The following is a 24,180-nucleotide window of genomic DNA, read 5'->3' as shown; positions in this document are numbered from 1 at the left end:
GTTTTGGGTGAGGAGACGCCGAGATCAGGAACTCGAAGGTGCAAGGAACACAAAGCTTAGACAGGTTCGGGCCGCAAAGCGCGTACACCCTATGTCCTGTATGGTGGTTTGTATTGCCTTTGGTGTAAAACGATCTAGAGATCGTGTTTTGAGAGGGGTCCCTGCCTCCCTTATATATCCGGGAGGCCAGGGTTACAAGGATACTAACCAACACCAGCTAAGGAATCGTACCAGAATATATCTCGATTAGATTCACTCTGTATCGGTTAGCTCTATCTCCTATTTAAACGGGATAAATAAGAGATAAACGAGATAAATAAGAGATAAGACGGACTTAATCTCTTAAACCTCTTTAAACTATTTTATGTACACAGTCCCGTGGTCCCGGTCTGACAGATACGATACCCCAAAATACTCCTGGGTGAAAGTTACAACGGTATCTGTGCACTTGCAGATTTATTTGTGATCGTAAAAATACCCAACAAGCTTTCTGACGTCGTTGCCGGGGAACGGTAGCTATGTTATCTTCAGATCCGGTTCCTCCTCGTATTTTTTTTACTTTTCTTTGATTCTATATCTACCCCTGCTATCATGGAGCGGCCATCCTTTCAAAAGCTCTGTATCCCAAAAGGTGAGTTTGATGAGCCATCACAACCTTCAAGCCAAAACCTTTCATCTGGCTACGAACTCCGTCCTACCTTTGTAGCCATGGTTCGAAATCGACCCTTCTGTAGAGCTATTAATGAAGATCCTGACGATCATTTGTAAGAGTTTGAGGAACTGCGTTCTTGGTAATCTCATGCGTGACAGAAGAAACCTTACGGTGGAAATTGTTTCCTTTCTCTCTCACAGAGAGGACGGAGCAATGGCACACCCACATGATAGGGAGTATGAGCGGTGATCGGGGAGAACTCCGAGTTAACTTTTGTTACTCGTTCTCCTTTACAGAACGCATAGAGTCCCTACCGATTGACATCCTCAGCTTTGAGCAATTAGAGAAGGAGTCCATAGGTGCAGCATGGGTTAGATTCTCGCACCTTTTGGCATCTAGCCCAGACTTTGTCTATACATGATGATATATCAATGGATATCTTTTGCTCGAGTTTAGACATGAAATCTACCCTAGATCTTGGCGTCGCTGCCGGAAGTTCGTTTGCACACATAACTCCGATTGAAGGAAGAGAGATCTTAAATCACCTCATAGAAAACTCTTCCTTCCATACCGACCATAACGAACCCCCCCCCCCCAAGAGGAATATGAGTTGAGCCATAAGAGTCTCTCAATAGACAAATCCCAACTTTCACCTTTCACATCCCAAGATTTGTCTGTTGAGCTATCTCCGAAACCATGAACAATGAAGGAAGAAGAAATTCAACCTTCAGAGTTCTCTACTCAATTCGAGAATGATCCTTAGGGAAACGTTAGAAACACCTCGAATCATCTCAGGCACGAGAAGCCTACAGCATTGTTGTGTCTTTATGAGACCCTTGATGAAGATTTCCACCATACAACCATAGTGGATTGGTCGAAGGAGGCAAAGCGTACTTCCGAAGCAATTCGGATTAGCTCAACTTCCACAATCATCCCCTATTTTATGTGGAAAAATGCCGTAGATGCCCTTCATAACCCTGCTGTCGAGGCTTGTATCATATCCGAATACCTCGTGGATACTCTTGTAGGTAACAAGCCTCTAACCCTGATCGACAAATATCTCAGAAGTCCCTCAGAACTCTTCTTTGAATGTCAGGGGATCATAAGGGACGTGCCGATCACCATAGACAAAACCGAGGTGCGCTTAGATTTCCACATCTTTAATGTCATCAATTTTGATCTTCTTATAGACTACCTGCTAGAAAAACTTCTTGAAGTATCTCAAGGGAGCCTAGATGAAAAGCTTAGTGAAACTATTTCTACCACAACTACTTTTTCTTAGAAAATCCTTTGGTGAAGTCTCCTCCCAAGGAAAACCTGCCTGAGAAGATGATGCATGGATCTCCGTTCATATCGTCCGAGCCTATTCTCTTCGGGGTTGCAATTTCTGCCACTCCAAAAGAGTACGACTCGGAATAAATCCTTCACTTTTGTGAAGACTAACGATCATCATCACCCTCAATCGAGCTTGAGCCTCTTCCCGCTGGCCTGAAGGATGTTGTTCTCGACCATGATCGAGATCCAACCATAATCTCTCATGATGAATCTTTTGAGATGGAGAACCCATGGATCATGGAATTTTGTAAGGCGCCGACTCTGAAATCCAAAGAAAAGGATTCTATAAATGAGCATGGGAGCTTCATTCTTGAAATACCACAAGAATCATGCTCGTTCAATACTTCTTCAGAGTCGGCCATGCTTTGTGCCCCGAGCACACACAATCACCTTGAGATCTCTCTCGTAAAAACTTTAAACTTTAGGAGGTTGGTTGTTGTAAAAGCCGAGTCGATTCTCGTTCGTCTTTGGGGACAATCTTGTTAATTTCCTTGGATCGGCTACTGCGCGATTAGATTAGAAGATGTCTTGTGCTACTGACAAATCAAGTAACAGAGAGGGACAGAGAGAGAGACAGGGGAGGGGCACGGGTATACCTTCGTGCCCTTGGCCGGTGGCTGATGCAGACATGCCCGCCATGGTGGTGTAGTGCGGGAGCTCGCGGTGGTCGAGCCGAAGGCGTTCGTGCTCGTGGTGGCCGAAGGTGCGGTCGCGTCCACCGGCTCGGGGTCAAGGCAGGGGCGCCGAAGATGGACGGAGTGGTGCTTCCCGCCGCTACCGCGCACAAACTAGATCGGCTAGGTTTGACTTGTCGGTGGGGTGGCGGCGGCCGGTCAATCTCGTACCCCGTGCCGCTGGCCCCCACCTGTCCTTTATAGCGCGGCGCGACGGGGGCCCACCAGCTAGGGATCAGCTGGGACGCCCCCGATCAGGGCGCAGGGATGAGGTGGCCCATCGGGCCCGTTGGGGTCCGATGGTCCAGGGAGATCAAATCTAACAGTCTCCCCCTTGATCTCACCCTGTACTGTTCTTTTACTTTTACTTTTTCGCGTTTCGTCATAGATTTTTGTATAGAGCATGCGTCATCGTCACGATCATCTGTCGATAAATTTAGCAGCTACAATTCACGCTTCCATTCAGAGACGGATTATTTAACCTTTTGGGCTCTTGTAGTTTGAAGATCACAGGCTATCCCTTAGCCCCATGCCGGCTACGTGTTCCTTGAATACGCTGGGTGGTAAGCCTTTCGTTAGCGGATTCGCAAGCATTTTCACTGTGCTTATATGCTCGAGATTTATAATCTGATCTCGGACTTTATCTTTCACAATATAATACTTTATATCTATGCATTTGGCAGCACCACTTGTCTTGTTGTTGTGTGCATACATTACTGCGGGCTCATTATCGCAGTACAACTGTAATGGCTTAAATATATCATCAACCATTCTCAGACCGGATATGAACTTCTTTAGCCAGTTCACCTGCCCTGTAGCCTCATAACATGCAACAAACTCGGCATATATTGTGGACGATGTAGTGACGGTTTGTTTGCAACTTTTCCACGATATTGCTCCCCTGGCTAGGGTGAACACATATCTTGACGTGGATTTTCTGTCATCTCCTGCATAATCGGAGTCTGAGTATCCTACGATACGCAGAGATTCTATTTTCCTGTATGTTAACATGAGGCCTTTGGTTCCTTGCAAATAGCGCAGAACCTTCTTTACTAACTTCCAGTGTTCTGGTCCTGGATTACTCTGGAATCTGCCAAGCAACCCGGTAACGTAAGCTATATCAGGACGTGTGCACACTTGTGCATACTGTAAGCTTCCCACAGCAGAAGCATATGGTATCATTTTCATTTGATCGATTTCATATTGAGTCTTGGGGCATTGAAATTTCCCATATCTGTCGCCCTTAACTATAGGTGCAGGTGAGGCACTGCATTTATGCATGTTAAATTTCTTTAGGACCTTTTCTATATATGTCTTTTGAGACAGTCCTAATACCCCTTTCAATCTGTCTCGATGAATCTCGATTCCTAGAACGAATCTTGCTTCACCAAGATCTTTCATCTCGAAATGCGAGGATAAAAACATTTTCGTTTCTAGTAGCAGACTGACATCACTGCTTGCCAGTAGAATGTCGTCCACGTACAGGATTAGGAAGACATACTTCCCATTCTTGAACTTTGCGTAAATGCAATTGTCCTCGACATTTTCTTTAAACCTGAATTCTTTTACTGTTTTATCGAACTTCAAGTACCACTGTCTTGAAGCTTGCTTTAGCCCATAAATCGATTTCTTCAGACGGCATCCCAATTTTTCTTTACCTTCCACGATAAAACCTTTCGGCTGTGCCATGTAGACGGTTTCATCTAGATCCTCGTTCAGGAATGCTGTCTTCACATCCATCTGGTGTAATTCTAGATCATAATGAGCCACAAGAGCCATTATGATTCTGAAAGAATCTTTACATGAGACTGGGGAAAAAGTCTCATTGTAATCAATTCCTTCTCTTTGTGTGTATCCTTTTACCACGAGTCGTGCTTTAAATTTATCTATATTCTCTTGGGAGTCATATTTGGTTTTGTAGACCCATTTGCAGCCTACTGTTTTGGCTCCTTTAGGAATTTACTCTAAGTCCCACACTTTGTTGGTACTCATCGATTTTATTTCATCTTCCATGGCATCAAACCATTTCGACGAGTGTTCACTTCTCATGGCTTCTTCAAATGAAATGGGATCATCCTCCATTTGAAATTCTTCGCTATTATAGACTTCATAGTCGTCAGAAATAGCGCGCTTCCTTGTTCTTTGAGATCTCCCACGAGCCTGAGCCTGCGGTGCCTCATCTATTTGGGGCTGCTGTTGCTCCCTTTCTTGTGTGGCAATGGGCTCGTCAGGAGCCTGATGAATAGGTTTCACTTCCTCATTCATCATTACCACAGAAGGAGCCACTACAGGTGCTGACGTCGCAGTGACTTGCACTGGCGGTGCAGACACAGCGGGCAGCGGGAAGAAAGGTTCCTGAATCACGGGATTGGGTGTACACACCCGCTTCTCCTCAAGATCAATCTTCCTAGCTGTGCCGCTCCCCCGGATCATTTGATCTTCAAGAAAGACTGCGTGTCTCGTTTCTACAAATTTTGTGGATCTGTCTAGGCAATAGAAACGAAAACCCTTTGACCTTTCTGGATAGCCAATGAAATGGCAAGATATTATTTTGGAATCTAGTTTTGCAATGGTCGAGTTAAATACTTTTGCCTCAGCAGGACTCCCCCACACCCGCAGGTGATTCAGTGAGGGTACTCTACCTGTCCATATTTCATACGGCGTTTTCGGCACCGATTTACTTGGAACTCTGTTAAGAATATGAATGGCGGTTTTCAGAGCCTCCATCCATAAACTCACTGGCAACATAGAATAGCTGATCATGCTTCGCACCATATCCATCAGGGTACGATTGCGTCTTTCAGCCACTCCATTCTGCTGAGGTTCGCCCGGCATCGAGTACTGGGCTACTATGCCTTGCTCCATCAGGAACTTCGCAAAAGGTCCTGGAACCTGGCCATATTGGGTATGTCGACCGTAGTATTCCCCTGCACGATCGGATCTTACGATTTTAATCTTTAAATCGTGTTGATTTTCTACTTCGGCCTTGAATATTCTAAATTTATCCAAAGCCTCAGATCTTTCTTTAATTGGATAAATATATCCATAACGGGAATAATCGTCTGTGAATGTTATGAACGAGTCATAACCATCCACACTCTTTACATTGAACGGACCACAGATATCTGTGTGAATTATTTCTAATACACCTGTGCTCCTCTTAGCATTTTTCTTTATTTTCTTAACGAATTTGCCTTTTATGCATTCAATGCATTGTTCTAAATCAAAGAACTCTAATGGAGGAAGAATTTCGTTTTTAATTAATCTCTCTATTCTCCCCCTCGAAATATGGTCTAAACGACAGTGCCATAATTTCGACGACGCATCTTAAGTTCTCTTCCTTTTTCTATTTGCGATTGTAGACGAGAATACATTCACATTGTTATCGCATACGGAATTCACACTTTCGCTTAACGATATCAAATAAAGATCATTTTTTCTGAATGCAATGGAAATAACTGTATCATTACATTCAATCAAACACCTGCCATCTCCAAATAGACAGGTATAACCATCTTTGTCCAGGCGAGACACACTAATTAAGTTTCTGTGTAAAGAACGTACATAGAAGACATCTCTAAGAATTATAATAAAGCCAGTGTCGAGTTCCAAATGAACGTCTCCCACTGCTTCAACGTCTGCCTGGGCTCCATTTGCCACTCTAACTTGCTTTTCGCTTCTTTGAGTGGTTCTCGTCGAATGGAGTCCCTGCAATGAATTTGCAACATGAACAGTTGCTCCTGAATCAATTCACCAAGTGGTTTTCGAATATTCTATATACAAGGATTCATTTACGAAAGAAATAATGTTCTCACCTCTCTTTTCCATGATCATATTTAAATATCGGTGACAATTCTTCTTGTAGTGACCCCTTTCTTTGCAGTAGAGACACTGATCCTTCTCTACTAGAGCCTGTCCCTCTTGCGGTCTGTGTTGATGAGAGCCTTTGCCTTTAGAAGAGGATGAAGAAGAAAATGAAAAATTACCTTTGTAATTGGCATTCTTCTTCTTGTTCACGTAGTTTAAAGATCCACCAGTGGTGGATTTTATCCTTTTCTTCTCCTGAACACACATCGCAATGGTCTTTTCAATGTCCCAAGTATGTGGTTGGGTGTTGTAATTGACAACAAAAGTGTCAAACTCTTTTGGTAACGAAGCAAAAACCAAATGAACAATGTGATCCTCCTTGAAGGCAAGGTCCAATGACTTTAGCTTGTTATTCCGGTTGACCATGCGATGGATGTGTTCCCTTATGCCACCACCATTATATCTTTCTGAAACCAGTTGTTTAATCAACTGGGTTGCATAAGTCTTTGAAGAACCAGTGTACTGGATCTTTAATTTTTTAAGATACTCTATGACAGTGGCACAATCTGGGATTGAGTCCATAATTGCAGGCTCAATCGTGTTCTTTACCACTGCCAAGCACTTCTTGTTGGCAGGGAACCATTTTGCATAAAGCCTCTCATAGTCTACTCTTGCTTTCTTATAAGAAAGCTCTGTTTGCTTCCAAAAAGTATCCGTGTCTGTGTCTTGTCTCTCAGGAGGCACAGGCTCTGTGGGAGTCGGTGTAGTTAGGACCCAATCCAATTCACCCATGATGAAATAGAGGTCCAGCTTTCTGTACCATTCATTGTAATTGTCTCCCTTTAATATAGGAATATCGTTGATGGAAATCACCATTGATAATCCTCCTGAAAAATATTCATGAGTGGTGAAAACATTAAAGTCAAATAAATTATTGCATATATAAATAACCTTGTGTATTAAATCTAAAACACCGTTGGTCAGAAATTAAAATATGCAATAACCTTGTGTATTAAATCTAAAACACCGTTGGGCAGAGTTAGAGTTAATACATGAAAATTATCTATAAAAAAATTAAGTCATAATCTCTTTTTTATTAAAACTAGAATACCGTTGGGCATAAATAGAAATAATACATGAAAAGTATCTTTTAAAGGTAATGCAGTAGAAATTGCAATATTGTCACTTGTTAACGTTGGTCAAAAGATAACAATATTACAACTCAGAAAAATATCTATTTGCCTTGAAAAAATTAAATTATCCCGTTGGTTCAAATTTAAATTACAAGACAAGTAAACAATAGCATATGAAACTATTCAATCTTTGCAGCGGAAAACTGTAAATCTATCAAAAAGGTGTCTAAATTTATCTTGTATCAGCAGTGCATCAAAGTTCAATCAAGTTGGAATTTGAAATGCATCAAATTCAAACAAATTCTATTGAAAAAAGTCTCTGGAAAAGGGAAAAAACCGATGCACTACTCCTATCTGAAAGCAGCCCAGCCGTCCCAGCCAGCCCAAAACTTCTGGTGATGGCCCAACAGCAACTGGTCCCACGTGTACGCAGCCCGCGCGCGTTGCTGTGCTGGACGGCGGCCCGTTGGCGCTCCCCCGCGTGCGCTCGCGGCTCGGGACCGAGGCAACCTGGGCCCGGGCCGCCATTTCGCTCGCCCGCCTGGGCCAAAAAGAGCCCATTCACGCGCGGAAACGACCGCGACCGTCCGATCACAATCAACGGTTGCGCGTGGTTGTCGGCCGATCAAAACCCCCTCGCCGCTCGCCCCCGAAAACCCTAGATCATTTCCTCTCTTCTCCCCGGCGCCTTCGTCTTCCCCAGCCCGAGCGAGCGAGCGAGAGCAAGAGCAACGGCGGGCCGAGCGGCGCCACGGCGAGCCCCCTCGCCGGCGCGCGCGTCCACCGCAAGGTGAGCGCGCCGCCGTCGAGGGGCTTCACCGTGGTGCCCGGATCTGTGGCGCGGCGAGCAGCCTTGCGGCATGCTCGCGCGGCCTCTGGTCGGCGCGCCGGCGTCCCGTGCACGCCGACAGCGGGCGGCGCAAGGAGGACCAGGTAAGTGATCCTTTGACCGTCGCCCCTCTTCTGTGTGTGATCTAGGGTTAGGGTTAGGGTTAGGGTTTCGCGGGGTTTGCTCTGGGAGTCTTTCTGGGATCTTTTCTGGGTTCTTTTTCCTCTTAATCTTCCAACACTAATCAATGCAATTAGATAAGGCGACGGATACCAATGTTAATTTCCTTGGATCGGCTACTGCGCGATTAGATTAGAAGATGTCTTGTGCTACTGACAAATCAAGTAACAGAGAGGGACAGAGAGAGAGACAGGGGAGGGGCACGGGTATACCTTCGTGCCCTTGGCCGGTGGCTGATGCAGACATGCCCACCATAGTGGTGTAGTGCGGGAGCTTGCGGTGGTCGAGCCGAAGGCGTTCGTGCTCGTGGTGGCCGAAGGTGCGGTCGCGTCCGCCGGCTCGGGGTCGAGGCAGGGGCGCCGAAGATGGACGGAGTGGTGCTTCCCGCCGCTACCGCGCACAAACTAGATCGGCTAGGTTTGACTTGTCGGTGGGGTGGCGGCGGCCGGTCAATCTCGTACCCCGTGCCGCTAGCCCCCACCTGTCCTTTATAGCGCGGCGCGACGGGAGCCCACCAGCTAGGGATCAGCTGGGACGCACCCGATCAGGGTGCAGGGATGAGGTGGCCCATCGGGCCCGTTGGGGTCCGATGGTCCAGGGAGATCAAATCTAACAAATCTTACTTACGAGTGCTGCTGTTCAACAAGCTCGCTGGGTTCACGGCACACTAGTGAATCCGATCTACAAAGCAATTATTCGATCGGCGGCAGTTTCATTTGCGACGCACATGAGCGCATCTACGCGCGCACACATGGCACCTTGACACGGCATGTGATGTGAGGCACCCACGCGAGTCCAGTCCAAGCAAAAGCTGTCTGTCTCATGTGTCGCCGAAAGGCGCCTCTCCTTGATGCCTACCCAGCTGTACGCCCATCTGCAATCGCGAGCCCTATCACTCTCATCAGGATGTGTGCTGCTGCTTCTTCCCCTTTGTATAGTCGGAAGCTTGGAAGCTTGTGCGGCATCGCCGTCGAGATCCCGGGGCGCCCAGACCAGCCAGACGCGGGGTTTTGTTCGGACATCACCGGACGGCGACGGCATGGAGGGGAACTCGTGCTGCGTGGCCAGCTGTCGCTCTCCTTTTTCGTCTACTTCCCATTCGTTCCCCTGGCCACGGTTGGGCTGCATCCTGCGCCGCGCTGGCTGCCGGACTCCAAGTCGCAAGCGAATTGAAGCGGCCGGCTCGCTCCTGTGTCCGCCATGTGTGTTGCCTGCCCGTTCATGTCCGCAGCTAGCTACACGAGCAGGCCTGTTCGCCAGCCAGATGGGGAGATGATCTCTTCTTGGAATCTTGGTGATGGTGACTCAATGGAATGGGCACGACGGCTTCTTGCGCCTTATTAGCTAGCTGCCTGGCTAATGATTGTGTTTAGCGGACCGATCGAGCAGCTCGTTTCCCGTGCACTAAACAAGGCTGTGTGGCTGAGGAGCTTCAGTTGTTCCAGTGGCCTCTTTTCTTTCTTTACCTGATGTGTTCCTGAACTGCTCACCCTGACTGACGACTGGAGGCTTCGTGCCAAAGCAACAACAGCTGCAGGAAGCTCCGACTAACGACCGTTGCCCTTCCCTGACCGGCCAATAAACTGAACGTAAACATCTGCCTGCAGCCTGCCAAAGGCGGCAATCTTTTATCACCCCGGGCCAGGCTGGCAGGGCCATGTGAACCGGGACGAGCAACCACCATCCATCCATCCAACCCCTCCACAGTTGATGATCAGTTGAATCTCGCGCTGCGGCCATCATTCCGTTTTCCACCCGTGGAGATGGATGGACAGTCGCTTCTGCAGCGGCACGGCGTGCTGCTGCTGGCCCATCTGCAAATTCTGACGGTCCCCGTGCACTCCTCTTCCTCGGGGGGTCACAGATGCCGATGGAGCAGGCGCCGCACGAGTTCCTGTCCGCCGCGACGTAACCCTACCAGCAGCCAGCAGCAGCCACTGATCCGCAGCGAAGCAGTAGCAAACCTAGCATCATGTGACCACTTCACTTGCTAGTGTGCGCCTGCCTGCCTGTCTGAGTTCTTTGACGGCGAGGCGACAGGTTTGCTGGGGAACCCTCGCAATTCCTGTTCTGGATTTTACAGGCCGTTACTGTACAGTACACCGTTCAAATACAGCGCTCTGTCACTGTCAGCAATCGGAGGCGCGCGGAGAGTCCTGATTGGATTTGGATTTCGCAGTCTGCAGGTGAGTCAGCAGGGACAGCGAGAGTCTTCAAAATGTGGCGACGCTGTCAGATTAGCTCGCTCCACCAGCGCCTAATCACCCGAATTCCACCATGCTTAGAGAAAAAAAAGGAGGAAAATTCCAACCACATGCTGATCTGATGAGAAAGAGCAAAACGCTGGAATCCTTCGTGGTGGCTGAAGTAGCTGATGGCTGCCGCCACCGACGACTGACAGCGCCTCCTCATCCGACCAGCTACCTACCCGATGATCACCAGTTGCTTGCTTGCTTACCCTTCCCTGAAGCAAGGGGAAAAACACGGCGAAGAGGCAAGCAAAATCTTGGTGGAGAATTAACGCTGGCATATAGAACCTACATGACCCAAAAACAAACAAAGAAAAGAAGAACTGGGATGGTTTTGTGTCTTCAGGAAAGTTGGTTTTCTACTGCTGTTACTTTGAAGCGAGATTATATTGGAACTAGAATAAAAGTCACCTGACAGCTGTAGAAAATGGAGGCATGGCTGCTGCCTGCTGGTGTGGCGTCACAGCAACAAGACTGTGGTTATGCGGGCGGGCTCACTGGGGTGTGGGGCCCGCGTGACGGCAGCCGGCGGCGCCCACCGCGGAGGAACCATAACCTTGTTTACTCGTCTCAACGCCAGTTGGGCGGTTTCGTCTCTCGCAAGATGCTACGAATTAGAATCCGAAGCCAATAATGCTACCTTTTTCTCTTTATCGATTTATTTATAGGGTTTGTTTTGCCGACCCGATCCATTACACATTACTATTAACTACTCTCTCCATTCCAAAATGTAGTTCATTTTATCTTTTTTAGATTCATAGATAATGTATATCTAAATGCATATCAACAACTATGAACCTAGAAAAACCAAAAGAAAGTATATTTTAAAACGGAGAGAGTAGTACTCTACTATTCATAGAAAAAGGCAAGGCAGTATTATGTATCATGGTTTGCGTGATTTTTCGTGAATTTTATCTATCCATATTTTGAAACCGTTAGCAACAAGAATCCTGAAGACTCATTTGCTCGTCAGCGAGAGCACATATACGATAATAGTATGATACAGAGAGAACGAGTTCAGATCTACTGTGCTCACGCACGTGGCTCGCACCACCCATCTGAAGCTTTATTTTCTTCCTTTTCTTTTAAAGAATAAAAGCAAAATATATGCCAGTGCGTTTTGGGTACTGATGTTTTTTCTTTTTTTTCAGTCTACAACAAACGTACGTGTAGCTGCAATAAATTGAATATCTGGACTTGTTCTCTGATGCAATCACAAAGACACCATGGATTTTAGTTATTGACTAGACATGTTTTGTAATGTCTAGATTATTTACACATTGTGTATAAACTTCAAATCATTGATCCATAGTTCCATTTGGATATCTGAAAATAAAACTTTATCACACCATGAGCCACTGGCATGAGCCTCACATCAAAGTTCATGCATATTTTTGCGACCTTTCCCTTTTTATGAAAATATAAAAGTGGGTCATACAATTAAGGTACTACATAAAGTTCCCATACGAATTTTGAAAAATTAAATATACGCAGTTCAAATGTATGAATAAAGTCAAGAAAATGTGGTAGAACAAATACAAGTATGGATTTATTAAGCTTCATTATACGGATTCTTGCTGCGGAGTTTGTATGGATTTTTTTACCTTATATTTTTCGAACCAGTAAGGCTGCATCGCACAAGTACGGTACAAATGTTTGCCCGCAGCATGTGTATGATTTGGAACGCTCGAGTTCGAATCTTTCATGCTCATTGTGAGTGAGCGGCTCATCTGAAGCATCCACAGGTGGAAGCTTACATAGTATGTTTTTGTCATTTGTCAAAAAAGTTTTAGAAAACCTTTTTAGTGCAATTGCCCAGGTCAACAAATTTTAAGAATCTGATCATATTTTGCCTATGTAAAATCACAAATAAATTATGTATCTTTCAAACAAAGCAATTATGGATTTCCTTTGTGGGTAGCAAATAGCAATTATGGATTCAAATTGTACACTTTGGTATCAATGTTTTTTGACTAGCTGAAGAATAAGAAAAAAAAGGGATCATATTAGGTGCACTCGGCCGAGTGAGACATAACGGCTACTGAAAATTGGGCCCACAGCAAAGATCTTGCGAAAATGAAGTAAAGAAAAATAAGACGAATAAAAAAATCTTGCAATCTGCTTGATAAAGGTGGCATACGAACTTGGACAGGTTAATTTTCTGCGTCCCAAGCGTACGAGCAAAATTGAGAAAAAAAAAGGTGGTGCCGCGTATAGAAAAAAAGAAGTTCCACGAGCCATTGACTGCTCTTTGGAAAGGAACCCTGCCGCCTGGCTGTGTGTGTGTCCAGGACACACGGATGAGGAAACGGTTGAGGAGAACGTGACGTTTGTCACGGACACGGGACACTCCTGCAGCCACATGGGGATCATCATTCTGTCCTCTCGATCCCCGTAACAGCCAATAATCAGCCGGATTAATCAGCGCTCTAGCTCCGGTGATCGGTCGGATCAACACAACACGTCCGTCGGTAAGTGTACTCCGAACCATTAAAAATACCATCAACGACAGGGACAAGACACAGTGAGCCACGGCAGGGACGGACTCCGTGGGGAGTCCTCCAAGAAATAAACAGCATTTACCTTATGGGACGGACAATCAACGACTATAGCTAAGTAGATAATATTTTTCTCTTTATTGCAATATCCGTAATCTTAGAAAACAACAGTTACGATAAGTACGTGCGCGTGATGCAATTCATGTAGGATTTTTATTAGATGGCGTAGAGAGAGGAGGAGAGAGAATAAGTTGGTTATTTTATGAGATAACCACCTCATAAGCTTAAATATAGTACTACGAGACCATTTTCTCATCGTTGTACGAGTTGTTGCTGCTATGCAACTCACAATATTTTTTTTCTATGCACAAATCATGGAATTATATATTTACTACGAGACAGCTCATAAGACAGCCCATCGTATATATTACCTGTTGCATTATATCAAGATAACGTGGCAATATATATTTGCCCTTAGAATTATGCAATATGTATGTTTTTGTTGACATGCATCATGTGACCACGGGCGTCATGTTACGTACCATCATCCTGACGCTAGGTGGTAGTTTTCAATATGCTTCGCTTACTGAGATGAGACTTTTTGTAATGGAGGATTGGGCCGTCTAATTTTAAAAAAGGAGTGGATGTGAAGGGTTTAGGCCAAGCAGGGGAAATGCTTGGTTTAGGAGCAAAGTCACAGCGCACCTTTTAATTTTTATCCAATCATTTTCGTGCTAGATTGCACTTTTACATGCTGAATCAAAGAGAGATAGGCTCATGCCATCAGGAATGTTCTCAGGTCCCGGTTGTGAAGCGCAAAGCAGAAAAAAAAAATATGATGCTATGTTGCCAAGATACCGACTGGCTATGCACACGACTGTTTTGCTCAGTTTATGCAAATATAAACTGGTGCCGCGAGATAAGTATACTGGCATAAAGTTCGTGATTTTGAAATGTACGTTTCAATCATAACGGGCATTTTGTTTTGGAAAAGTATCCGAAACAGCGTCTTATTGTATGACCGTTGCTGGATTGCTTCAAATAGAGATTTATACTCCTACATGAAATTCGTAATTCCCTCCCCAAATTGACGCGTCCGCGCTCCGTCCCTCTCTCCCTTCAAAGGCTGCTGGTCACGAGTAGTCTATTCCTTCCTCCTGTATCGTCCGTGGGGCCCGTGTGCTGCCGCCGCCTCCAACTGTGCGCGCTGCCCAAGCAAGCAGCCTTTCTTCTTGGCACTACGCCGCTCCGCAGCAGAGCAGGCTCCAGACCAGGGGATAGAGAGAGGGAACGCAGCGCGGGGATGGGTTGAGAAAGATGGAGGGAGAAAGCGGGCAGCTTGGTGGATCTCGGCATCGCGCCTCCGCCGCCGCAGCTCACTTCCGCCGCTCCTCCTGAGAAGCTCCACCTGGTATGCTTTTGCTCCCCCCGCTCGCTCTGGACCCTGCTGCCCGAGATTGGATCTTCGGTTCCTTTTTTTTCCACGCCGTGATTATTACCCGTTTGTCGCTTTTCTTGATCTGTGTCTTGCACCTGGATGCTCCAAAGATCCATCTTTTCGAGCGCTCCGTGATTCTGCCTTTGCTGGGGATTTGGGGATTGGATTGGCGGAATGGTTGGTGTTGACGGGTGGGTCTGGTCTGGTTGGTGGGATAAACAACAGCCAGCCCGCGTGGATCATGTGATTTATATCCCTTGTCTCTTCTCTCCGGTTGTTGAATGGAGCCTCGGTGGTGAGATTTGCTTCCAGAACTTGCTCCTTTGATCCTTCCTTGGGTGCTGCTGGCCTGCTGCAGCATCGCGGTTCGAGGTTGTCGCTCCCATAGGAAATTTCGCCCTTGGGGATTGTGTTTCCAGTCCTGTTGCTTTTCTCTTTGCAAATTCTTTGACGGGTTTGCTTTCTGGTTCTACCTGTTATCGTTCAGTCTGCGAAGATTTTGATTGTTGTTTACATTAGATCAGACAACGGAAGTATTTCACCTTTGCAGCTTGCTGTGCCTATGCATGCACCGGTTCTTTCTCACCATCCAATTACTGAATACAGTGTTAATTTTTTTTCTTGATTTCAGGTTACTGACTTACTGCAGTATATTTCTGGCAGTTCAACTAATCCAAAGACTTGACACTGGTATGTACTAACTCATAGTCTGCCATGAAGTTGTTGAGTCCTGTTGATCATTATTGCTGATAACTTGTTTCGTTGATCTTATTATTCACGGTGTTTGTCTCTGTAATTATGCAGGTAAAAGCACTAACAGATTGGATGGGAGCTTGCTGAAGTATGACTGCACAAGCTAATTCCATCGACCCCACATTCTGAAAAGTGGGCAAATTCAGAAATTTCACAATTTTGAGGAAAATATTGCATTTCTGGACTTTTTTGAGTGCTGAGGAAGCGAGACATTGTTTACTGGTTGGAGTAGTCTGTGTTTCTATCTAGTACCAATGGCAGCTCTGGCTCGTCATGACTCAAGGCAGTACTCATGGTTGTGGGTCAGCCATATCAGCCCCAAGAACTCCAAATGGCTCCAGGAAAATCTCAGCGGTGAGTTCTTTTGCTGTCTTCAGCTCATTTTTCCTAATTTACTAGAAAGGTGCCTGCCGAGCTCATGTTTGTGCACTGCTTGGGCCCTACCTATCACTTATTATTCAGTCTGGAACTACATTTCTAAATTTCAATGCTCATGCTGTGAGTCATTACATACGTAGCTTTCCAGCCCATCAGACAGTTTTCTCAATGTTAGTGTTTGATAAAAGAATTTGCACATATGGTATTTGAATTTGGAAAGCATGCAATATTTTCACAAACTGATTCGACTTGGAAAATCAACATGGGCCTTAGACTGTCATTCATATATGTGTCGAAAGTTTTCCTTTCATGTGAAACTGAATCAATATTGGATGTGAAGTGCATTTTCTATCTGAAAAGAAGATATCATATGAAAGGATGACAAAATAATCTTTTCCTGGGGCAATTCCGAAACCAGATTTATATATTCCTGTTTTGCTGTGGGTTGAAATGCTTGGATGCCATAGGTGTTTTTCTTACCTTGTCATTGGGCAGTAACCAACATTATTCTATATGTATGTACCATTTCATAACTATGGTAATCTGTTTAAAGATATGGTTGCAACAAAAGGATTGCATTTGTCAGTGTGGTCCACGGAACTAATTGGGTCTCGTTTTGTGCAACAGATATGGACACAAAGGTTAAATCAATGATCAAACTTATCAATGAAGATGCTGATTCTTTTGCAAGGAGAGCGGAGATGTACTACAAGAAACGTCCAGAGCTAATGAAATTGGTGGAGGAGTTCTATAGAGCATACCGTGCGCTGGCAGAAAGGTACGATCAGGCTACTGGGGCACTTCGTCAGGCTCACAGAACAATGTCTGAAGCATTTCCAAATCAGATGCCGTCAGTGTCAGATGAATCACCCTCTTCTTTCGGCCAAGAAATGGAGCCACAAACTCCAGTTATGTCTACCTTCACCCGTGCACCATTTGATTCCGATGAGCGGAAGGATGGAGTTGGTGTGTCACCACAGCATTCCACCTCCAAGGGGAATGGTACACACCCTGAGGAAACCAGTGCATTGTCAAGTCGAAAAAGTCTAAAGTTGTTCAATGATTTTTCATCAAGTGGTGAAAATGCTCCTCGTGCTGGTTTTGATGGAAAGGTGCGGAAAGGTCTAACCTTTGAAAGCCCAGAAGGTAAAGGAAAAGAGGATATCAGCAAAGACTTGGTAAATTTGCAACAAGAAGTTTCAAGACTATTAGCTGAGAGCCAGAAGCTGAAACAGCAGATGTTGTCAGAATCTGAGCGGGCAAACAAAGCTGAAAATGAGATCCAAAGTCTTAAGGAAACAGTATTGCAATTGAATTCTGATAAAGACACATCTCTTCTGCAAAACAATCAGTCCTCTGAGCGAATATCTACATTGGAATCTGAGCTCTCTAAGGCACAGGCTGACCTCAAGAAGCTAACTGATGAAATGGCTGCAGATGTCCAGAAACTAATTAATGCTGAAACACTCAATATTGCAATACAGTCTGAGGCTCAGGGTTTGGATCTGAAGATGAAGATGCAACAACAAGAACTAGACCAAAAGCTTAAGGAATTGGAAATTTTCCGTTTAAGCTTCCAGGAGGAGCACGAAAAGCGCATGCAGGCTGAAAATGCTCTACTTTCCCAGGGGAAGGAGCTTGCTCAATCTCATGAAGAAGTACCGAGGTTGATTGCAGAAATAAAGATGACAAATGAAAAGTTGAATGAGCTCAAGCAGACCAACGGGGACCTTGAGAACACTGTTTGTGAGCTGAAGAAGGATATTGAGAGCCTTACTGAACAAAACCACTCTTCTGAGGTGCTTATACAGAAACTTCATGATGAGATAAATACGCTCAAGGATTCAAATAATGAACTTCAAAGTGAAATACAAAGCCTTAAGAGCATCATTTCACAGCTAAACACCGAGAAGAATGCAGCTCTACTTCAACACCAGCGGTGTGTGGAGCAGGTTTCACTTCTCGAATCTCAGCTCTCAAAGCTACAATCAGAGCTAGAGGAGGCTGAGAAGAAAGTACAGTTGCTGATACACGATCTTGAACAAAAGAGAGAAGAAGCGACCAGTGTTCACGCCCGGCTACAAGATGAATGCCATAGGCACACACAAACTGAAGCAACTCTTCTCATGACAGAGGGTCTGCATTCCCAGTTGCAGGAAAAAATGGAAACGCTAACACTAGATCTTGATGAATCAACGAAGAAGCTGAGTGAGTTGGAAAATGACAAGTTAAATCTGGAGAGCACACTGAAGGAACTGAAGAGCACCATTCTGGATTTGAACAATGAGAAGGATGCAGCACTTCTTGAACAAGAACAGTCATTGAAGAAAACATCCAATTTGGAGTTAGAACTCTCAAAGGTCCAGTTGGAACTGGAGAAGCATAAACAGAAAATTCAGTTACTGGAGCAAGAAATTGCACATAAGAATGAAAGTGTGGACAGCTTGGAGTTGAGTTTGAAAGATGAATGTGAGAAGAGACTTCAAGCCCAAACATCACTTGAGTCAATGGAGAGAATGTATTCTGAGTCTCAGGAAGACGTGAGTAGGTTGCATGTAGAGATTGAGAAGCAGAATGTTAAGTTGAATGCGTTGGAGAACTTGTCATCTGAACTTCAGAAAACCATCCTACTTCTAAACAGCGAGAAGGATGCTACCCTTCATGAGAACCAGCAGTCTGCAGCGAGAATATTTGATCTGGAATCTGCACTGACAGCTTTGAAGGCTGATCTGGAGCAGGTTGAAGGGAAAATACAGATATTGGAACAAGAACTCGAGCATAAGAAAGAAGAAGCAGATAACCTCCAAAACAGCCTACACGACGAAGCCCAGAAACGCATTGAAGGAGAAGCATCTCTCCTTATGATGACAAATCTTCGCTCCGAGTCACAGAATGAAGTGAACAGGTTGGCGCTGGAAATTGAGAAGCTGACTGGCAATTTAAGTCAAGTGGAGAACAGCAAGATGGATCTTGAGAACATTGTAACCAAGCATACGGAGGAGATCCATATTCTTCGTGAACAGAATATTTCTACTGAGCTTATGATAAAGAACCTTAATCTTGAATTGGATGCGTTGAAGGAATTGAATGTGAAACTTCAGACAGAAATGGGGTTACACATAGGTGAAAAGGAAGCACTTCAGAGAGATTTTGCTTGCCAAAGGGATGAGAAGGAAAATCTAGAGGGGATGCACCACACTCTGGTTGATGAGATGGAGGCCCTGAAAACCAGTGCAGCAATAAACCAGAAGCTAATTGAGGAATTGCAAATTACGAACTTAAAACTGAAGGAGGCGTGCGCAAAGAATGAGGTGGAAAAGGCACTTCTCTCAGAAAAGGTCCAAGAGGTGGAGAAGCTATCTGAAGAATATTCACTCTTGGAGAACTCACTTTCAGATGCAAATGCTGAAATGGATGCACTGAGGGAGAAAATAAAAGCATTTGAGGCTTCAGAAAGCTCTCTGAAGGATATAATTTCCAGTCATGTTTCTGAAAAGGCTGTTCTTGCATCAGAGCTAGAGATTCTCGGTAAAAGTTTATCTGATGTTTCAGAGAAGAATTCCACCTTGGATATCTCATTATCTGATATGAAAACTGAGCTAGAAGATTTGAGAACAAAGCTGAAGAATTCTGAAGAATCCTGCCAGGCTCACCTCGCAAATAACTCAGCTCTCTCTGCTGAAATGGATGCAGTGAGGGAGAATATAAAAGCATTAGAGGCATCAGAAAGCTCTATGAAGGATGCGATTTCCTGCCATGTTTCTGAAAAGGCTGTTCTTGCTTCAGAGCTGGAGATCCTTGGTAAAAGTTTATTTGATGTTTCAGAGAAGAATTCCATCTTGGATATCTCATTATCTGATACAAAAATTGAGCTAGAAGATTTGAGAATGAAGCTGAAAGATTGTGAAGAATCCTGCCAGGTTCTCTCTGCTGAAAAGAACAATCTGTTCTCTCAGGTACTTTTTTTTACACTCCTCAGCTTAGTACAGCTGTAGTATGTTCTCTCAGGTACTTAATGATATAAATCTACATCCTCAAGTTTTTTTATTGAAGTAGAAACTATTATTGTTACACTGTTATAATTTGCTAAACTGTTCACGTCTAATATCCTTTCTGTACTTAAATTCTTTCTCATCTAATGTCTTGAGTAAATTTTTCCTTTCAGTTGGAGAGCATTTCAGTGATTATGAAAGCCCTTGAAGATAAGCATGCTAATCTGGAAGATAAGCACTCCTCTGTATCAAGAGAGAAGGATTTTGCATATGATCAAGTAAGGGAACTGCAAGGTCAGTTGAGAGTAAAAGATGAGGAATATGAAGTTGCAGTAAAGTCACATCAACTGCAAGTAGACACTTACGAGAAACAGATTTCTTCTCTGCAAGATAAAAACCATTATATGGAGGAGGTGCTTCAACAGGAACAACAGAAAAACATATGTGCTTCTATTAATACAGTTATCTTGGAGAGCAGTTTGGCTGATGAGCAAGACAAGAAGGTTGCTCTTTTCACTAAATGCAAGAAGTATGCTCAGGCAAATCATTCTGCAACAATGTTAGTTTCAGAGCTGATGGAGGAAGCCAGATATCATGAGGAGGAGAGAAAAACATTGCTAATGCATAATGAAAAACTGAGGGAGGGGATTTCACAGCAAATGAAGGTTCTGAATATCTGCAAAGATTTACGACCTGCTGATTTAGCTGAGGACGAAATTCTGCTGCAGACTGTTTCAGACGAAACCATTAACATTCTCAAACTTAAGGGTGAAACAGAAGATGTGAATAGGCTCATGTACACTGAGCTCTCAGTGCTCTCAACTGTTTTGCTGCAAGTAGGGATGGAGCTCAGAGACCTGCACTTACAGAAGTGTGCCCTAGAGAAAGAAGTGGAAAGTGGAGCAGCAGAATCCCTTTCTTTGCAAAATAGAAATCACCAGATGTTGGAAGAGAATGAACTGCTTAGGAAAGGATTACAGGAAAGCAGTGAGAGGGAAGAGGTTCTGAAAACTGAAGTATTCGACATACAAGAGAAGCTATCTTGCTTAAAAGAGTCCTACCAGGTCTCACAAGATGAAATTACCAACCTAACCAAGAAAAATGAGTCCTTGTCTAAGGAATACCAGTCCTTGAGTGAGAAGTACAATTACTTGGAAGATGAGACTGATACTGTTCTTGAAGAATGCATGATGCTTGAGAACTTGTGTTTATTCTTTAGGGGACATAATAATGAGATAGCATCTGCATTGGTTTCTCTTACCGATGAGATGGCTTTGTTGAGTTTGGCTAAGGGTGATCTTGATCTTGAAGTTAATGAGCTGACCAGAAGGTTGACGGTGCTTGAATCGGAAAATAATCACTTAAAGGAATATTTTGTTTACTTGCTAGAGATTCTGAGGACTCGTTTAGTCCTTTCAGAGTTTGATTTGAACACCAATAAAAGTGTCTGCCAGGATTTGTTCATTGAACTTGAGAATTGCATGGCACAGTTGATGCAGAAGGATGATGAGCTTCTGGAAGTAGAAGAGAAGTTTCAGTTCTTGCAAGAAAAGAACCGGGAACTGTGTGGAGTTGTTGGGTCTCTTCAGGTTGCGATTGAAGGTGCTAAAGTGGTGAAAGGAGAGCTGGAAAAGAAAATCACAAGACTAAGTGAGCAGTGTACTACCAAGGATGATGAAATTTTGCAACTTCGTCAAGCCAATGAGGCATTACAATCAGATGTTGAGCAATATGAAAGGCAATTTGTTTCCCTGATGGATGATGCAATTACCTCTTCAGTGAATTCTGCGGTCTATGAAGAAAAAGCACTCGAGCTTTTGATGGAAGGTAAAGATACAGAGATTAGTGCAATAACCCTAAAGGAGTTGCTAATGAAGGAGATCTATTCACGTGATGCTCACATTGAGGAGCTTCAGAAAAAAATGACTGGCATTCAGGAAGAACATGCAGAACTGAAAGCTGAGTTGAGCACACATCTAAATCTCATAGCTTCATTGGCTGATCATGTCAGTGTACTGGAACAAAACACATTTTCTTTGTCAAAACCTTGTAGTACAGAAGGCAAAGAGGTAAATCTTCAATCTTCTTTGTTTGTCCTTATTAATTAGACACCCTTTCAAAATCTTTCGTGTAGTTTAAACAATACTATTCTTTCTTTGAAGCAAAATTGACCATTACTTATCCTGTTATTATTGTAATACCTGATTGTAATTTTATGTTTTTGTTACTGCTCTTCCATCTAACATCACTTATTATTAGCTGGATATTTCTTTGGTGGTTCATGGGCAATATGGATGTGACACTTTATCATGCACCTCCATTCATAGTACATATGATGAACTACAACCCCCTTTTGACAACTGATCTCTGATTGTTCAGGAAACTGCACGGGTACCTCATGTGCAAGAGGGCAACGATGGGCTGGAATCTCACTGCTTACCCCGAGGAACTCCAGAGTTACAAGGGTTGATTGCAAGATTAGAAGCGCTTCAAGTTGTTGTATTAAATGCCAAAGATCGTCAAGATCAGGAGTCTGCTGAGTCTGCAGCTAAATTGGTGGCAGCAAATACTGAAATTCAAGAGCTTAAAGCAAGAGGCAGCTCACGCATGGAAGCAAAGGAAATATATTCTGACAATGAGAAACAAAAAGATGTTGAGGTCTCGAAAGGGAAGCAAGTTCAGATAATGAAGGACATTGAACTTGACAAAATATCTACATGTCCACCATATGGCATGGGAGCTACCCTCTATCCCCTTGGCAATGGCGCAAATGCTGAGCTGGATGATGATATGCTTCAGCTGTGGGAGGCTGCGGAGACAAACTGCAAGAATCAAACAGCCAAGTCGTCGTCATCTGAGCATGACATACAAGCGGTTGAGGAGGTGAAGAGTGAGTACCCTTCCTCTGAGCTAGTAAGGGGAAGGGACCTTGGGATCAATAAGCTAGAGGTGTCAAAGGGACCTGTAGAGCCCCATGAAGTGTGGAGCAAGAGTGTACTCGAGAGGCTTGCTTCTGATGCTCAGAGGCTGTTGAGCATGCAAGCGAGCATCGAGGAGTTGAAGCGGAAAATGGAGGAACCAGCAAAGGGCAAATCCCCAATGAATTCTGAGTACAGCAGTGTGAGCACTCAGCTTCATGAGACTGAGGGATATGTCTTGGAACAGATCAATTTCAACAACAAATTGAGTAGGAAGGCTGAGAATTATCCTGCTTTGTCGGATAATATGAACACTGAGCGAGAAGGGTACTCCAGCAGGAGGAAAATCTCCGAGCAGGTGCAGAAAGGGTCGGAAAATGTGGCGAGATTGGAACTTGAGCTTCAGAAGATACAGTACGTCCTGCTCAAACTTGAGGAAGAGCATGAGTACCGTAGGCTCAAGGTCTCTGACAAGCGCACCCGTGTGCTTCTTAGGGATTATTTGTATGGAAGGAAGGACCGTGGTGGCGGGCAGAAGAAGAAAAAGAAGAGGGCCCCATTCTGCGGCTGCGTGCGTCCTAAACCAAGAACTGAGCCCTAACCTTTTTTGTTCTCGCGGCAGAAGAAATAAAACGAAATTGAGATGCTGGCTCCTCTAAGAGGCTGGCAGAGTGTCACTGCTCTGGAAGAGCAAGTGATGTTACTAGGATCCGATCTGTAATTGAGTTAGAATCTTAGCATTCAGAACAAGCTTATGTATTAATTTTTTTTTGGTTTCCTGTCTAAATGAGGCCATCTTAGCTAGCTCAATATGTTAAAAGTCTTAGATATCAATGTGATATATATCAAGCCATCAAGGCATTTTACTTCTATCTACACATGCTTCATATTGATGGCCTATGCAGTGCATTTTGCTTACAGGCTCGCATTGCAGCGGCAGGGCATTTGATATCCAACCCCTATCCCAATTTCCTTTAGATTCTGCAGAAGTTAGACAATATAATTTCGTGTAATGAAGTGAAATCGGTTATTTCTGTTTCTGTCAATCTCCTGTGATATAAAGAGGCATCAGGTTGTGTGTGTGTGTTTTTTTTTAAAAAAAATAGGACGGCTCTTTCTATCCAGCAAGCTGTGCATGCTTAATTGCTTGTGAAAACATTTATTTCGGTACTATTTGTGTTCACAAGTATGCAGTGATAACGGTGCTGTAGCTTGTGCTTCTGTCCGAAGTTTTGGAGAAGGTTACTGCTCTTTGCAACTGTACACGGCAGATATGAAAATTTTGTCCATCTTTCGCACCAATGTAGTTTTTCCACCTCCAAATTCATGATTTCAGATTAGCAT

General features: G+C 44.3%; 1 protein-coding gene across 1 annotated transcript; it reads left to right on the top strand.

Moving 5' to 3' along the window:
* The first annotated feature begins 14,532 nt into the window (after positions 1 to 14,532).
* Positions 14,533 to 23,712, top strand: LOC112875144 (protein NETWORKED 1D-like). The gene is made up of 6 exons (XM_025938875.1): positions 14,533 to 14,768; positions 15,427 to 15,485; positions 15,600 to 15,902; positions 16,554 to 19,882; positions 20,092 to 21,987; positions 22,298 to 23,712. Exons 3-6 carry the CDS (start codon positions 15,803 to 15,805, stop codon positions 23,435 to 23,437), a joined length of 6,465 nt encoding a protein of 2,154 aa, XP_025794660.1. The 5' UTR covers positions 14,533 to 14,768; positions 15,427 to 15,485; positions 15,600 to 15,802; the 3' UTR covers positions 23,438 to 23,712.
* The last annotated feature ends 468 nt before the right edge of the window (positions 23,713 to 24,180 follow it).

This window comes from Panicum hallii, chromosome 9 (assembly GCF_002211085.1).
Source record: "Panicum hallii strain FIL2 chromosome 9, PHallii_v3.1, whole genome shotgun sequence".
NCBI lineage: Eukaryota > Viridiplantae > Streptophyta > Magnoliopsida > Poales > Poaceae > Panicum > Panicum hallii.
Note: the sequence above shows the minus strand (reverse complement) of the source record. Positions and strands in the feature narration are given on the sequence as shown.